Source organism: Phytophthora cinnamomi (assembly GCF_018691715.1).
Source record: "Phytophthora cinnamomi strain GKB4 chromosome Unknown Contig26, whole genome shotgun sequence".
NCBI classification, from domain to species: Eukaryota; Oomycota; class Peronosporomycetes; order Peronosporales; family Peronosporaceae; genus Phytophthora; species Phytophthora cinnamomi.
In genome coordinates, this window is record NW_027150959.1 from 1,204,094 (window position 1) to 1,221,375 (window position 17,282).

The window sequence follows — 17,282 nt, forward strand, 5'->3', positions numbered from 1 at the left end:
CGAAGAGAGTGATGGTAACCAAGTTGAAGCGCCGACGTCATCCGAAGATACCGATTCTGCTAATTGCGCCAGTTCAGCCGATCCCCCCGCCGCCCGATTGGAAACGGGGACTGTCCATTTTGGAGGCTATTCCTACGCTCGGTACCATTTCAACGTCCGGACGGACACCAACCACTATCGCTGCAGCGCCTACCGATGCACCAAGTGCAAGGCGAAGCTCTTTGTGGGGCCCCTTGGTACCACACAGACCGGTGAGCACATGCACGATTGTGTCCCTGGGTTTCACCGGATCCCGACTGGACCGGCACCACCTATCAGCGATCGCAAGGAGGAGATGTTGCTGGTTACGGATAAAATCTGTGTCCGAGATGTCACTTTGACTCCGACGGAAGTCTGGCGTATGGTGCGCGACCAATTTTACGGGACTGAAAACGAAATAGTACGTGGGGCGACAAAAAAACAAGTTTTGGGTCGACTATATCGGACCCGTGCGAAGCTCTTTGGCCGGGAGACTTTTGGTCGGTTGGAGCGGGAACCACTTTGTGACGTAAAAGAGACTGCTGGATTGAAGTTCTTCAACTTCCATGTGACTTATTACGAAGACGAAGTACGACATCGACTGATTGGCTGGGCTCACCCGCAGCTTACGGATCGCATGAAGCAGCGCCAGAGTTCCATTTTTATCGACGCAACATATCGGTGTGTGCCGGCGCCCTTCTACCAATTGGTTATCGTGATGCTTTACGACTCTATAGCGGAGCTCTATTTACCAGTTTGGTACATCCTCACGATGGGAAAAACGTCTCAAGTCTACGATCAGCTGTTTCACAACATTTATATCTTATCAAGAAAAAGATGCTCCCTGCACATGTTGTGTGCGATTTTGAGTTCGCCATATTAAAGCCGTTCAGAGCCGATTTCCAGAATCAAGAATCGTCGGCTGTTTGTTTCACTTCAAGCAAGCCCTCCGTCGAAAGATGTTGAAGTTGAAAATTTCAGAACTTGAATTTGATTTGGCTATGCGGGTAGGTTGCATGGACAGGTTGACACTCATTCGACGTATGGATATAACCCATCGAGGCGTCCATGACGTCCGGTCGATGATTAAACGCGACTGCCGCGACAGGAGAATTAGTTGCTCCAGGGCCAACTGGAAGAAGTTTTGGAAATATTTCAAGAAAGTCGGGATCCACAAGTTTGTCCCAGAGTGGTGGAATATTAGCAGTGTGAGCAAGTATATCGTAAATCGGACTAACAATCCACTCGAACGCTACAACCGCACCCTTAATTCAGCTTTCTCTGGAGCTCACCCCGAGATCACCCTATTCATCAATGTGATCGAGCAGCAAAGTCGCGAGAATTTTCGTCTACTGGGAGGCATTTCGAACCGTAGAGCCCGTGCCCCAGTCCATGCCGACTCCCAGCGTCCAGCAGGGTTTGAATCTGACTCAGGTAATGATTCAACCTGGTCCATGTCACCTGAATATTAGGACCCGAACTTTTTAAGTAGTTAGCATAAGAAACGTATCTTTATTTTGGTAGACTTGCATTGTTCCTGAATTAGTCAGTTCGCAAAAAATACGTCATCAAAAAAGTGTAGGACTAACTCTTTTGTACCGCACTAAAAAGTGACTTGGTCAATGTATAGTAAGTAGTATTGTGCAATAAAAAATGGTAAAGTAGAGTGCTCTTGCCAACCGAGAACGTTTGTGGCCAGGGAGTGATCCCATTTACCATCCGCCAAACGCCTTAATGACCAAATTGTCACGGTGGGCTATTACTGGTGATCCTTTAATCAGCCTGACCTATAGGAGACTCACCCCTCCTAAGAAGAGCGTGCCGGACGACCCAAATCCTTGGTTATGTCTCAGATCTAACGGAGGATTTCCACACGACACTCACCTCAAGCATCGAGCTCCTCTACAGGTGTGGGATTTGAACCCACGCCACCTGATAGACACCTGTCTATCTAGAGATTTAAGCCACCAGAACCCACACACCAGGCTTGAGGCTTGCTCTGGTGGGGATGCCTGTGGCTATCCGACCCATTTCGGGACCAGGTTCTGATACCCCTCATTACACTATGGGGCATTTTTCGGCACTTGGGGCCTCCAGCCCACCCAACAATCCTACAACGGGGTGCGGGTTGGCAGGGCGGACCACTCCACGGAGTGGCTGCTCGTCCAAGATATTGCCTATCTCCGGCCTCCGTGGAAAGTCCCGCACTCGGCGGGGATCGATCCCGGTACCTCCCGGTCTCCGCGTCAGGGTTTGACCACTGGCCCACGGGGATCGGTTCACCTGTCTATCTAGGCGCACGCCCTATGGGCATACTGAAATTTTCATGACAAAACAAGTGCTACTAATACATGTTCTTGAAAAGCATAATATATATTGTATATTATAAATTATAGATTATAAGAGGAATAGAAGTTATACGATCACTTGGTTTGCTATGGATCAAATATGGACAAAGTTGATCCGTGGTTGACCAAAGAAAAGTGTTGATCCAATTTTGACCTGCGCAGCGGTTGACCCATAAAAAATCGCTCCCTCCATTCTATGCCACCATGAGAAACTCCAGCAGTATCGACGCGCAATGCACATCATCCCGATCAACATGACACCCAAACAAGACGCTTTGACTGCGATTGAGTGATTGTATCAACGACACCCCGAGTCTGTGGATAACGAGACAGTATCGGCCATAGTTGACGCTTGAGACCTGCCGATACTGCAGTGGCTACACCGCTGTAAAGGTTCGAAGGTGTTCACCAATAATCGGATGGAATGGAGACTGTTTTCGAACGCCTCACGCCTCGGTAATATGGAGGTGGTTCAATGATTTGTGCGGGTACAGACAACGACGGAAAAGCCCCGTAACGAAAAAATCCGCCGCTGTAATAATACTTTCAAAATATTGTACTAAAACAATACCTAGTCAGAGTATTATATCCAATCGACTGTCGATACGTAAGAAATATTATCCAATCATAGAGCAATCGTAATGACTGGTTTTGCAAGCAACATGCTTGGCCGCTGCAGGACGGATGCCGCGCTGCTGTTGATTTCACTTCTTATTTGGACCTGTGACCCATGCTCACGACCCGGAAGACCAAGCAGCGAACATACACGATAAAGGAGAAGCGCGATGCTCTTCGGCTGGCATCGGAGCGCGGCGTGCTGGACGCAGCCGACTATCTCGGGTACCCCCGCCGTACTGTAGGTGACTGGGCGGCCCAAGCACACAAAATCTTCAACTTCAAGGGATCACAGATGAGCAAAACGCTCAAAGGGCAAGGTCGGAAGGAGATGATCCCGTTCTCACACGGGCTCGTCGCCTTCATGAAGGACATGAGACGTGATGAAGAGGTTCGTGGTTAATTGTTCGTCTTTTGATATCTACATGTACTGTACGCATCTTACTAACCAACACTTTCGTGGGTCTAACTTGACTCACTACTTTAGCTTACACGTTGCGCAACGTGTAGGAGGAAGCGTAAGTACTTAGTAATTACTTAGGTTAATTATAGTTGAATACACAAATATAAGTTACGTAAGAAAGGATTCCAAGTGACTTAGATTAGGTAAAATGAGAACTGTATTGTTTGTAAATTGATCTTCCTCTAAAATCTGCTAAAAAATGTTTATCATCTATGAAAGGGTTGACAGCGGCTGGCTGTCAGAGCCCCGCTAATATGCATGACTCTGATTGGTAGAAAGATGCTGCTTTGTACCAATAGGATCTTTGGGTATGTGTGGACCACTCATTGTGGTGGTCCACTTCAATGTATCCATTGGTGTGTCTTACACCAAGGCGAGGAAGTATCTAAAACTTTTAACAGATAATCTATCTGTTAAATTCACAAGTGGCTTGTAGCCACTTGTGCGTGTAACCCCGTTACACCATCCCCCCCTTAAGGTTAGACGCGCGGGGTCCCCGCACGTCAATCTTTTGGAATTGACCATTCGTCAATTCTCCGCGTTTGGAGAAGAAATCCGCGCTCATTCAACGATGAGCGCGCCACAGAAGAAGACCTCGAAGTCGGTGGGGAGTCATCTCTCCATCGACGACTACTTCGAGCGTCAGAAGGCGAAGTATGGCGACGTCGTCGACTTCGACGATGACGATGAAGATATGGAGGACAAGAAGCACTCGTCCTCAAAGCGTAAAGACTCAGTGTCGAGCGAATCGCTCGACCCTCACAAGAACGTTCGCCCGCGTGAAGGGGACGAATCGGACGCTTCGAGTTCGAAGCGTTCGCGTACTGAGAGTGATACCCCACTCGCTTCAGCTGGGGCTCTCAGTACTCCGCAAGCTGCATCTGCAGCGCGTGATGTCAAAGCTCAAGGCTCTCCGCGCGCTGCACCTGCAGCGCGCGATCCATGGATGCCGTCCGCGTCCGAGATCGCGGACCGGTATGGGAACTTGATACCTCCGAATGAGGTGCCGCTGTACGTATGCAGCGCCATCAAAGATGACGCTGTGGCTGCCGAGCTGCACTTTGATGTGGAAACGCATCAAAGGCGCGATTACTACATCGGACTCTTTCATGAGCTCCGATGGTTTCAAAGCAAGAAGACTTCTTCTCGCAGCAAAGTGCCCGAATGGCAGGCACTTTGTCAAAGCTGGAACGCCTTTGTTGAAAACTTCAACAAGAGGCCGAGTGCTTACCGTGATCGGTTTAAGCAAGCGCGTGATCGCTTCGAGACGTACTCGAAGCGTGGAAAACTGGAGCAACTTCATGTTGCTGCTGAGGAGGCGAATGTGCCGTGCGCTGTGCCCGAGGGCTTTCAGTGCACGAAGTGCTTCCCTGGCGCGGTCCGCTTGAGCGACCGCGACCTGAACGGGTACACGTCGTTCCGTGTGCCCGAGAGTCTCAAAGAGCTCCGTGCTAAGTTCTTAGCACGTGAGGGTTCGGGCGCTGGCGATGATCGCAGCGCTCGTGTTACTTCCGCTGTGCCAGCGCGTACTGCTCCTCGTACGCCCTCACCATTTCCGGAACGTCCTCCAGCAAGACGTTCCGCGGCTCCCATGTATCTCGATGGGGAGGAAATCCTCTCCAACGAATACGAAAACGAGCCCCTTGAGGGTTCGTTTTCGGGATACTATGGTCAACAATCCGCTCAACAATCCAGCGGGTTGAGCCGCGGGCGTCACGGATCGGCGGTGGCGGGGGTGGGAACACGCCCCGGGTATGATCAGCCCTGGGCTGATCAGTATGCGCCTCTCCACGACCGGGTCACCGCCGTGGAGCGTCTGCAGGGCTCTGAGTTCGCCGCCCTGAAACAGGAGCTGGCGAACCAGAAGGCCCAAGTCGCGGCGGTCTCGCAGACCGCCTCGAATATCCAGGTCGAGCTGGGGACCCAGATGAAGGGGTTGCTCCAGCGCGTCCGCGCGCTGGAGGAGAGGCTGCTCGTCGCCGAGGCCAAGTCCTCCGCTTCTGCCTCGGCTCCTGCCGAGGCTTCGGGTCAGCTGAGCTAGATGGCTCGTGCTGCAGGTATGGGTTCAGCCGTCCGACGTAAAAAGTCGGATGGAGGCGCATGCTAGACGGTATGTCTAGCGTGTATGCGTTGCCGTGCCGTGCCAACACAGTGAACGGCCCGATGAAGCGCGGAGCAAGCTTGCTTGCTCCGAAATCCGAAACTGCATGTCTAGGCAGGTTTTGTGTAGCTAACAAAACTAATGAACCAGCTTTAAATTCATTTGTGTTGCCTCTGCCCGCATTGTCTGCGTTCAGCTTCTGTTTATCCACAGAAGCTGCTATTGTGTCTTGGACAAACCGAATCACGGCTTGTCTTTTGGTGATGAAGCTGATTGCATCCGAGCTGAAGTCATTCAGCTCGCTCTCCGCTAGAGGCCCGGCCTCTGCGCGGTTATTTGCGGTGTCTGCGCCCTGCGCAGACCCGTGGTCGTGGGCTTTGTTGGTGGAGGAGTCTGCGCCCTACGCAGACTCATGTGGTTTGTCCATTGTTGCAGCTGACACTGTGCAAGTGTCAGCGGTTTTCTGCGGCTGCTGTATTGCAGTCGTAGATCCTCCCCCACTTAAAGTGGGAGCCATCACTCCGAGTAAACTCGGTAGGCGTGGATGCCGCATGGCATTCACGTAGAACGGTGTATGCTCGGTCGAGGCATGCACTGAGTTGTTGATGGCGAATTCCGCCATCGATAAGCACTCGCTCCAGTATTGGAACGAGTGAGCGTAGCTCTTCAACATGTCGACGAGCACGCGATTCACGCGCTCGGTTTGACCGTCCGTCTGCGGATGATCCGCAGTCGACATGGAAAGCTGGCTCCCAAGAAGTGTAAACACTTCTTGCCACAGGTGCGCTGTGAAGCGCGGGTCTCTGTCCGACACGATGTCGGACGGCATGCCATGGTGTTTGAACACCATGTCGACGAGCAGACGGGCCGTCTGCTTCGCGGTCACCTCTGCTGGCACCGCAGCAAGATGGTACATCTTGCTGAAGCGGGCTACAAAGACCACAACACCGGTGTTCCCTCCGTTATCCGGGGGAAGACCAAAGATGAAGTCCAAAGACATGGACTTCCAACACTCCGACGGAGTCGGTCGTGATTGTAACGGAGCCTGCGCGAATGGCGCAGGCTTTACGCGTTGGCATACCTCGCAAGCACGGATGTACTTGCGCACCCACTTATACTGGTGGTGCCAGTAGAAGTCGCGCGTGAGAAGGACGTAAATCTTCTCACGTCCGAGATGTCCCGCAGTCGGGGCATCATGATACTCGTACATGATCCTGAGTCGCACGTCATGGTCATTTCGCACAACAACGCGGTCCGCGTTGTCGTCGACTGCATTATAAAGCACTAGTCCGTCGTGCACACGAAAGCGGTGTGCACGCGCTCGAAGGTGCTTGGGCAGCTTCTGACGGGACTTGTCAGAAGGCGCTGTGCCATAGGCCAGCAAGAGCTTCGCGTCCGTGTCGTGCGCGTACGCGGCCTTCACATCATCCAACAGAGATGATGTGGGTTTGCTCGATCGCATGGCGTCAATGGCATTGACGTCAACAGCTTCTGCATAGTCCGGCCGACGTGATAACGCGTCGGCCACTACATTCAATCTTCCGGGTTTGTATTCGACCCGGAAGTTATACTCCGCAAAGAATGAGAGCCATCTCGCCATTCTTTGTGAAATGTGTGGCGACTTCACTGCGGTACGCAGTGAAGCGTGGTCGGTGTAGACCACAAATGGCCTACTTCCAAGCAAATACACTCGGAACTTTGCGAGTGCGTACTTCATGGCAAGGAGTTCCTTGTCATGCACCGGATAGTTGCGCTCAGCTGGCTTCAGCTGACGCGATTGGTAGTAGACGACACGATCACGGCCCTCGTGATCGTGCTGCATCAACGCGCATCCGATCGCGAAATCGGATGCGTCACACACTACGTGAAATGGGCGATCTTGGTCAGCCACTGCCAAGATCGGCGCCTCAGTCAATCCCCGCTTGACTGCATCGAATGCCTTTTGGCAATCGGGTGTCCAATTCCACACAGCTTCTTTCTTAAGAAGCTGTGACAGCGGGCGGATCTTGCCCGCATAATCCTCCACGTAATTGTGCAATTACGTGGCCAAACCAAGGAACTGCCTCAGTTCCTTGACACTTGAAGGCGTTGGCCATTCGTTAACCACTCTGACCTTTTCCGGGTCAGGGCGAACACCATTCTTCCCTACGAGACACCCGAGGACGGGTATCTCGCTCGCCCCGAAGATACACTTCTTCAGGTTCGCGTAGAGCTTATGCTTTCGCATAAGCTCAAGTAGCTTCCGGAGATGCACCCTGTGCATCTCTACGTCGGTCTTCCCGTCCACAGCTCGGCTGTGGATGAACACATCATCGAAGTAGCTCGGCGCGAAGTCGCGCACCGAGCGCAACAAGTGCGTCACGCACCTGTTGAAAGTCGCAGGGGCATTCTTAAGCCCCTGTGGCATTACTAGCCATTCCCAGAGCATGCCGCTTGGCGTGCTCACTGCCGTGAGAGGGATATCGCTCTCACGCATTAGGATTTGATAGAATCCATCTCGCAAGTCGAGAGCACTGTAAACGGTGCTCCCGGCCATCGAATCGATGATAACATCTTTTCGTGGTATCGGCGTCTGCGCCGGTACCGTCGCATCGTTCAGCTTGTTGTAGGCATGAACGATGCGCCATCCGCCCTGTGGCTTCTTGACACAGAACGTCGGAGCACTGTGCGGGGACTTTGATTCCCGCACTTGTCCTGCTTTACGACGACTTTCAAAGAAGTCGTCGATCGCTTTCACTTGCTCTCGCGGCAGTGGCCACTGCCGCGTGACACAGTACTTCGTGCCCGGCACGAGATCAATCTCGTGCTGAATGCCCTTATCCTGCGGAAGCTCCGCAGGAATGTCTTCCGGGAGTACGTCTTTGTACTCCCTCAACAATTCGTAATAGGGACTCGACTTCAGCGAGTCCCAACCTTGTTCCTCGAAGCACTCTCGCTTCGTCTTCGCACTGAGAGTGTCTTCACTCTCAGTGGTACTTCCCATGAAGAGCTGCCTCAGCTCTTCGCTCTCGCTCTCCGTTCTTTCGCTGTCCGAAAGAACGCAGACCTGCTCGATGCGTCCATCGTGCAAGTCGCGTGTGAAGCGCTTCCAGCTTATGGCTGGAAGCGAAGTCAACTCCGACGCCGTCGTCGGAGGACTAGCGAGTCCCATTTCGCGATACTGGAATCCAGTATCGGTGCGCGTCAAGACGCTTAGCGTCTTGACATTCGGCGTCACCGCCGCAGTCTGCCCAGCAGACTGCTCTTGTTGCGTATCGGTCCCGGACCGAGACTTGCGCAGCGTTTTCCGCTTGCGCCGTCTTCTTGTTGTGCGGAGCCCGGCTCCGCACAGTTGTTCTTCTGGTCCAGGCCCGGCCGTGGACAGTTGTTCGCCGGCGGACCCTGTCCGCGGGCGCGCGGTATCAAGCCCGACATGACCGCATTTTCCTTCGTGCAGCCCGGCTGCACGGTAATGTGTCCCTTTGCCGGCAGACCCTGTCTGCGGGCGCGCGATATCAAGCCCGGCTTGATCGCATGGCGCTTCGTCGTGCAGCCCGGCTGCACAACAGCATGCAAATTGCGTCAGTGCGGTACGTTTGCAACCGTCCGCACTGTTTGCAGCGTCAACTCCCGGAGTTGACACGCCTTCGTCACCTCGACGCCATTCATTGGCGGAGTCCCTCATGACCGAGGGTGCGTCGGCTCCCGGAGCCGACGCGTCGTTGTCGACCTGACCGCTTCGGGTCAGGGACTGTCCCTTACACGCTTGAACGTGGGTGTTGGTTCCCGGAACCAACACATCTTTTTCTTCCGACGTCGGCAGCATTGCCGACGTGGGTTTCACTTGTGCGCGCCCTCGCGCACTTCTTGGGCACTCCGGGACAGCAGCATAAAGCGCTGTCTCGACTGGTGAGCCGCGGTAACAGGGCCATCGCTCTCTGTTCCGCTGTCGCGTCCGAAGCGCACGAGCGTGCACTTCCAGTCTATCACCGGATCATGCCGTGCAAGCCACGGCATGCCCATTACCACGTCGAACTTATCGTCCAGGTCCAGTACGATAAAGTGTTCGACAAACACTTGTTGTTTGTACGAGAAGCGCACGTTCACGACGCGCTTCTCGGTCTATACGATGGCGCCTGTTGCCAGTCGTACCTCCAGAAGACTTCGAGGTGTATCTACCTCCTCGAAGTCAAGTCTCGACAGGCTTCGTAGTCGAACAAAGTTGTTCGGCGCGCCTGAATCTACCAACGCTCGAAGAGAGTCACTCGCTCTCTTCGAGTAAACCTTCAAGATGACTAGGTTCGGCCTGTCATCTTGTTTCTTTCAGCGAGATCTGGTCTTACTGGGGGATGCAGTCCTCAGTGTCGCGTACCCGATGTCGGCACGCGTGACTGCATTACCAGTAGGGCGCCCCGCGCCTACTGGATGTTCGCGTTTTTTGTTGGTCCGCGGCGATGTCTAGCATCGCCACGACGGCCATCTCCAGGGGGCATGGGAGCTGTGCACTCCCGTGCAAAGTGACCGATCCTTCCGCAACGGAAGCATCGCACGTTACATCCCTGCTGCTGATAACCAGCAGTTGTTGCGTTCGAGAGGTCCATTGGCTCCGGACCTCCCGTCCTCGCTACCGGGCGCGGTTGCGGCCTCGGTACGTTTACATGGAGTTTAGCCTGCCGCAGGCTAAACTCTTCTTGCATGGCAAGAGTGATTGCAGCTTCGAGAGTACTCGGGTACTCTCGGAAGAGATAGGTCTTCACGGGCCCATCTCTGAGTCCCTTCATGAACGTGACGACCTTAGTCGCCTCGTCAATTGGATTGGTCACGATATTTGATACCAAATATCGTGCGCGCTGCGCGTAAGCATGGACGTCATGCTTACCCTGCTGAAGGTCGAGGAACTCCGCCCTCGACCGGAACTCGTTTTGCGGGGGCTCAAACGCTTGTTTGAGCTCCTCTTTGAACACTTCGTACTTGCTGAAGCACGTAGGATCGGAGAGTCGGCGTCCATACGCCCAACTCCTTGCGCGTCCGCCAAGGCAGGACATGGCGAACGTAACCTTTGACAAGGGGTCGACGATGCGTCAAGCCGCTATGGCTGTGTCGAGCTCGACAAGCCATCGGAGGAGAGGCTCGCCCTCTCTTCCCACGTAATTGCTTACGCTCAACTTAATGGTTGAACACGCGGTGTCGTCCCCGACGACGCCGTCACTGAGGAAGCAGCATCGCGCTGCTCCTTCATGATGAACCCCAGAGCAACACCACGTTGCTCCGTCGGCGATAGCGTACGCAGCATCGTGGCTATCGCCGCTTCTCCAATGACTGTTGATAGTCGTTGGAGGGCCTCCCAATCTGGGTCAGACAGGTGGGGGCAGTCAGCGCGTGCAACATGCGTTGCAGGCGTGTTGGAGCTCTCCATGGGCACCTCCGTGCTCATGTGGTTCTCGGCTCCGCGTTCGTACACCGCGTACGAACGTCAAGCAGTCGGTCGTTGGACGGACTACAAAGTGCTACCAGGTGTAGTGGGTCTAACTTGACTCACTACTTTAGCTTACACGTTGCGCAATGTGTATGAGGAAGCGTAAGTACTTAGTAATTACTTAGGTTAATTATAGTTGAATACACAAATATAAGTTAAGTAAGATAGGATTCCAAGTGACTTAGATTAGGTAAAATGAGAACTGTATTGTTTGTAAATTGGTCTTCCTCTAAAATCTGCTAAAAAATGTTTATCATCTATGAAAGGGTTGACAGCGGCTGGCTGTCAGAGCCCCGCTAATATGCATGACTCTGATTGGCAGAAAGATGCTGCTTTGTACCAATAGGATCTTTGGGTATGTGTGGACCACTCATTGTGGTGGTCCACTTCAATGTATCCATTGGTGTGTCTTACACCAAGGCGAGGAAGTATCTAAAACTTTTAACAGATAATCTATCTGTTAAATTCACAAGTGGCTTGTAGCCACTTGTGCGTGTAACCCCGTTACAAACACTGTTTTAGCCGTTATGCACTACTATGATGTCAGAGTACATTAAGAAGAACCACGTATCCGCAGGGCCAAGGCCACGTGTACTGTGTACAGGAAAATGGATGGATGGACAGTAGGGTGTGGAAGATTTATGCTAAAGAGCTGTTAAAGCTCGAAATAAAATCTCCTTCTGTCCTTCTTGCCGACAACTTCGACTGTCATGTGTTGGAAGAAGGACAGGAGGTTATCGCAAGGGAGACCAGCGCCACAGTATGCGCTCTGCCTGCTGATAGCACGGCGGTCTGCCAGCCTCTCCATGTAGGCGTCATGGGGCCGTTAAAAAAAAAATCTACGCGCACTGTGGCTCACCGACTTTCGCAAAGGCAAAGTTCATGCCAGTCAAAAGCGCTTGATCTCGATTAAGCGCATCATTAGAGCATGGGAGATGATTTCGACCGAGTGTGTTGCATCTAGCTTTGAAAAGGCAATTCCAAGATACCCTGTAGATGAAGTGTAACATAAATACACAGCATCGTTTTTGCAAAAACCTATTGTTTTCTGCTCCAAATATATAACCTAACACATTACATAAAATTGTTTTCTGCCAATACGATCATCGTATTTGATTGACATGCCCTCCTATGTCGCGTGAAATAATATAACTTGTGGCGGCTTTTATCGTCGTTGTCTGTATCCCCGAAAGTTGCGTGCGATCTTTCCTATGCTGCAGAAAAGGGGGACTTCGAACAGCTCTAATGGTTGGCGATAAATGCTAAATGGGACCAATCTTCAATTGATCATGCTGTTGCTGCAGCTGGTAACCGGGGGGACCTCGAGACCGTTCAATTCTTGCATGAAATAAGCACGAAACCACTAAAATACAAGTCAGTGTTTATCATCTGGACAACAAGAACTCCCTCGCAGTAATCAGATGGATGCATGACCGTAAGTGTGGAGAAGGTTGGCATCGTGGTCCACACACGGCAGCTTTTCGGGAGCGTAGAAATGATGCAGTGGTACCATACAAACAACATTGAGGGCTTTACAGCGCGTGTGATGGATGAAGCAGCCTCCCATGGCCACTTGGAGCTTGTCAAGTGGCTTCATTCGAACAGACCGGAAGGATGTACGCCAGACGCTATGGATAGAGCCGCTGCACACGGGCACCTAGAAGTTATTCAGTGGCTGCATCTCAACCGGACATACGGGTGCGCAACTTCCGCTATGGATTCGGCGGCATCTGCTGGCCATCTTCTTTGTGCTGAAATGGTTGCATGCTAATCGTTCAGAAGGATTTACCAAAAAAGCTATGGAATCAGTAGAAAGGGGAAATCGTTTGGATGTAGTGAAATGGTTGCACGCCCATATCGGCGAACTTGGTCTAAGGGGAATATTGATATCCCAGCGGCAAGTGGCCATCTCGAACTGGTTTCTTGGCTACACTTTACAGGTGACGCAGTTTGTTCGGAGTTTGCGATGGATAGAGCAGCAGCAAATGGACACCTGGATGTAGTCAACTTTTTGCATGAGCACAGCCGAGAGGGTTGCTCAAGAGAAGCTACGATAAAAGCAGCCGAAGGTAACCATTTGGATATTCTGAAGTACTTGATCTCGACGGTTGAGGCTAAGTGCTCGAGTGTAACCGTGAAGGCGGCAGCTTCAAATGGTCATTTTGATAGCGTAAAATGGCTGATTGAAGATCAGTCTGTAAAATGCCAGGAAGTGGTTACACTTTCACGTTGGGCAGCCGCTCTATACATGGATGCTGCTTGATGTGGACACTTTGGTTTGCTGGAATTTATTCGAACACTCTCCGATTTGTGCTATAACCGGAGCATCTATCATTCAGCCTGCAATCTGGGGCATGTCGAAGTTGCTCTATGGTACATACACCACTTCGGTAACCACCGTAAGCGCAAGCAAAGCTAACATGATACATATAAGAGTGAAGATGACAACTTTCCATTAAGTTTAGGCTATCCAGCACAAAAATTACTGATCTTGACGTTGGAATTTTCCAGAGCAGTCGCAGCTTTCGCGACTACGGGGTCTTTTTCCAATCTTTTGATCGATCCCGAATTTTCCAGCAACTTCGCCATGGCACTTGGGTTGCTTGATATCGCGTTCCCCAGTTCTTTCATCGAAGGATTTTTCAAAACTGCCGCAACGTCACGACTTTTCTGCATGTTGCCGAGTCCGTTGGCGATTCCGGCATTCTTCCCGAAGATCCCTTTAATGAACTCCAATCCTCTTTTCTCGATCTCTTGCTCGCTGATGGTGCTGCTTTCTTCGTCATTTTAGGGTCCCTGACCTGTGGGAGCACTTCCGTGGGATAGGATCAATATTCCGTAAAAAAAATATAGTTGACGGACAATAACATCGCGAATCATAGCTCGTGGTATCTTGAAACCTGCTCACTAGCCCACACAACGTAGAATACCTTCCTCAGCCGCGACGAAGACGAAGTATGTCATTTGTCCATTTGAAACTCCTGTTACTGGACACGTTCATAGCATCCAACGCCATCCCAGAGGACCAAACAACTTTCCTACGCCACCATAACAGCCGTCTCATCTCATCTTGCACAGTTGGGAACTAGAATGGTGGCATCAGAAAAGAAGAAGAGGCGCCCTTGGACCCAGAAGAGAACCAATTTCTTCAGTACTATTTAGCGCTCACAACAATGCGCCGTTAAGCACCACCTTGACTTCTCTGCAGCAAGGCCGCAAGGCAGCGATAGCCTGTACCAACCTCAAGTCGTCGTCGTCACCACCGTCCATTGCGGTTTTGAAAATGCTACTCCCTGGGGATCCATACCATTCTTTGATAAAACAAGTTAGTATTTGTGGTGAGACGACCGGATTTGTGGTTGCTGGTTCTGTATTTCCATTCGACCAGTCCGTTCAACACAGCCGATAATAGCTGCATTTGACATTTTGAAGTCGAACACGCCTTTAACTACAGTAGTAATACCGTGTCAGTTTCAAGCAGTGCTCTCTTGGAGTGTGACCAATAGAAAATGAAGGAAAACTTCCCATTTAGTATTGCAATGCAGTTCTACTTTAGCTCCTACTACTGTACTATATCCGTTTAGGGCAGTCGTGCGGTGGAAGAAACAACTAAACTACCTATTTCCTGTTACTAAAGAAAAAAGATGAGAGCAGTACTATACTACAGCAAGAATATATCTATTGTTGTGCTGTGCGGTCCGCAAATTAAAATCCAGAGCAGTTCCGGGCGAAGCATGGCTTTGTTAGAGCTTGCCTGTGACCACGTCCACGTCTCGTAGGCTACGATAAATAAACAAATCGAGGCAGGGCGTAGCTTTGTTTCATCTGCTTCTTCAAATTTAGGCCACGAAATTTCAGAGCTTCTCTTCGTGCGGCGCACAACTTTGTCTTAATGAGCGGAGGCTACCACCCCTCACCTCCACGAGGACTACATGTTGCCTGAATGCGGAAAAAATTCGCGGATGTCGCTCGAGTGATCAGATAAGTTACCTGTCACAGGTATTATACTCGAATACAAGTTGTTCGAAGTAATAGTTTTTTTTTTTACTTAATAAAAACTGGATGGGTCAACACACCAGCATACTTTGATTAGAGCACAGGTAATTCAACACCACAGTCCGTCAAGCGCCTGTTGAACCGAACTGAACGAATAATATTCAGCAGGCATTTCGATGGGAGAATGAGTGGCATCCGCCTAAGGACTCGGGATAAAATCCAGAGAACGTGCAAACTGCAGCTTATAATACTTTATTCGGGAACCCGGGTGGTGGACCCGGGGAGGAGGCGCAGTTCGAAGGTTGAAACAAACGACGACATGTAGACTGCTTCTAGTGCAGTCCTCTATTTTCTACAAAAAAATTGAGTTAACGCAAACTGCAGTAACAAACCCCGCGATTCTTTAATACTCCAACACCTCACTCTTCAGCGCTCGCTTCGCGAATACACATCAACACTCGGCCGTCACGAGCCGAGTTGAAACAAACGACATATAGGACGTGATTTCGTATCGCAGCGACGGCTCCATTCATGCAAAACTGGACGAAGACCGGCGGATGCTGGGCTTCTACAGTGCACCGTGCGGACAACTACCCTGTTCATGCTCCGCACACGCTCACCTCGAAATTATGCTCGACGTAGGTGTTCACGGTCTTGTCGTTGAGCCAGACGAAGAAACCGGCCGGTGGCCGTAGTGAGCGGGCGCAGCCGGTGCGGCGGCGGCATCATGAAGGTGCACTCTCCCTGCAGCGACGAGAACAGCACGTCCCTCATGACCCACGAGTTGTCGAATGCCGAAGTAGTCGTAGATCTCTGGATGACTGCAGGCGCTGTCGATGTTTAACCGCCCAGTATTCCAGAGATGGCTAGTGTTGCACCTATGTTACTCAATGACATCCGAAAAACAGCCCCAAACGACAGTTCTTCGAACTGCGAACTGATCAGCCCAGCAGATCGCTGGAACACCTTTTCCATATGCCATGCACTTGGGGGGGGGGAGGGACTCGCTTGTGCTGACGAAGGTTATCACTGCGCTTTAGAAAATCTGGCACACGGGACAGCAGCGAACCCCAGCTCGAATTAACTCGGTTTCCCGATCTATTAATAGCGCCGTATTTGGCAGACCCCACGCATAGGTATTATTAGTACGTGTAGGACGTATTATGCTTTGCAATGCGTTTGTCGTTTTCACCTAGTGATTTGCCCGAGTTATAATATCTGGCGCCCGATATAAAAACAGATGGCCATTAAATCCTCCAAGTTATAATCGCCAGCCTCGATATCGATATCGATTTACGCTATCTGTGGTCGAATTGCCGATCCAAAAACGCAATTCGGGCCGATTTATTTTAAATCGCGATGGCTGTGTACGGATTATAATGCCTCGCTTTATATATATATAATATGCAATTGGACACTTACATTTGGACACTTGACGAGTGGTCGGCAGATCGCGCTGCCGATCTGTCGAAGCACCGCAGTTTCCGAAAACCTTCATCGTGCACAAGTGCAGCATGCACTCTATCGACTACCGTTGACGAGCTGTTTTTCTTATGCATGTGTATGGAATCTGTATGCAGTATGTTAGCGATATATTTTGGCCTAACGTGCGAACACTGCAACGTTGGTACTCGTTGTTTTTGACCGATGGTGTGGTTGATGAAGGAGATCGAACTAACCGCTCGTCGCGTTGGCCGAGTGTCGTGGTTACCCGTGTTCGAAAGTACGTGAAAGCGCACCCTACATTTTATTTAGAGGAGCTACAGCAGTTCATACGAAACGCTTTTCCTAAAGTGAAATGGTAGTGTAGTATCATGTGGTCTTACATGGCGGGGAGCTGCTCGCGCCAAAGAGAAGCGGAAAGCCGAGTGATTCAGGAGACGCACGTGCACTCACAGACGAAGCTAATGAGCCGTTAAACACATCCAATAGAGCCGTACCGGAGTAGCAGTGGCCGGCGACGTTACCTCGGTGTCCTGAGAACCAACGATGCGCCCGTTATGTTAAGTAGGAAGAGGTGGTGCGACTCACCTACGCCTGGAGGTCAATTTACTACAGTCTCGCATTTTTATGTCTTCGAATTATTTTATCTCAGAGATCGATCTAAGCCCTACATCCGAGCGACAAAATATCTGCAAACCATAATAAGTCCTACATAATCAGACGCACCCTGATCATGGCGTAATCGTTCTGTCTACAGAGCATGTTGAAGCTGAGTGTGGAAATGATGTCTCTGCACACTTCCTCCTAACTCACACGGTGTGACTTGGGTGTGAGGCTCACACT

General features: G+C 51.2%; 1 protein-coding gene across 1 annotated transcript; it reads left to right on the top strand.

Annotated features, from left to right (window-relative positions):
- Positions 1–3,096: 3,096 nt before the first annotated feature.
- Positions 3,097–3,384, top strand: IUM83_08809 (Sedoheptulokinase; the record flags this gene model as incomplete). Its single annotated transcript, XM_067933205.1, has 1 exon — positions 3,097–3,384. The coding sequence occupies one exon, from the start codon at positions 3,097–3,099 to the stop codon at positions 3,382–3,384; it is 288 nt and encodes a 95-aa protein (XP_067794289.1).
- Positions 3,385–17,282: the final 13,898 nt, after the last annotated feature.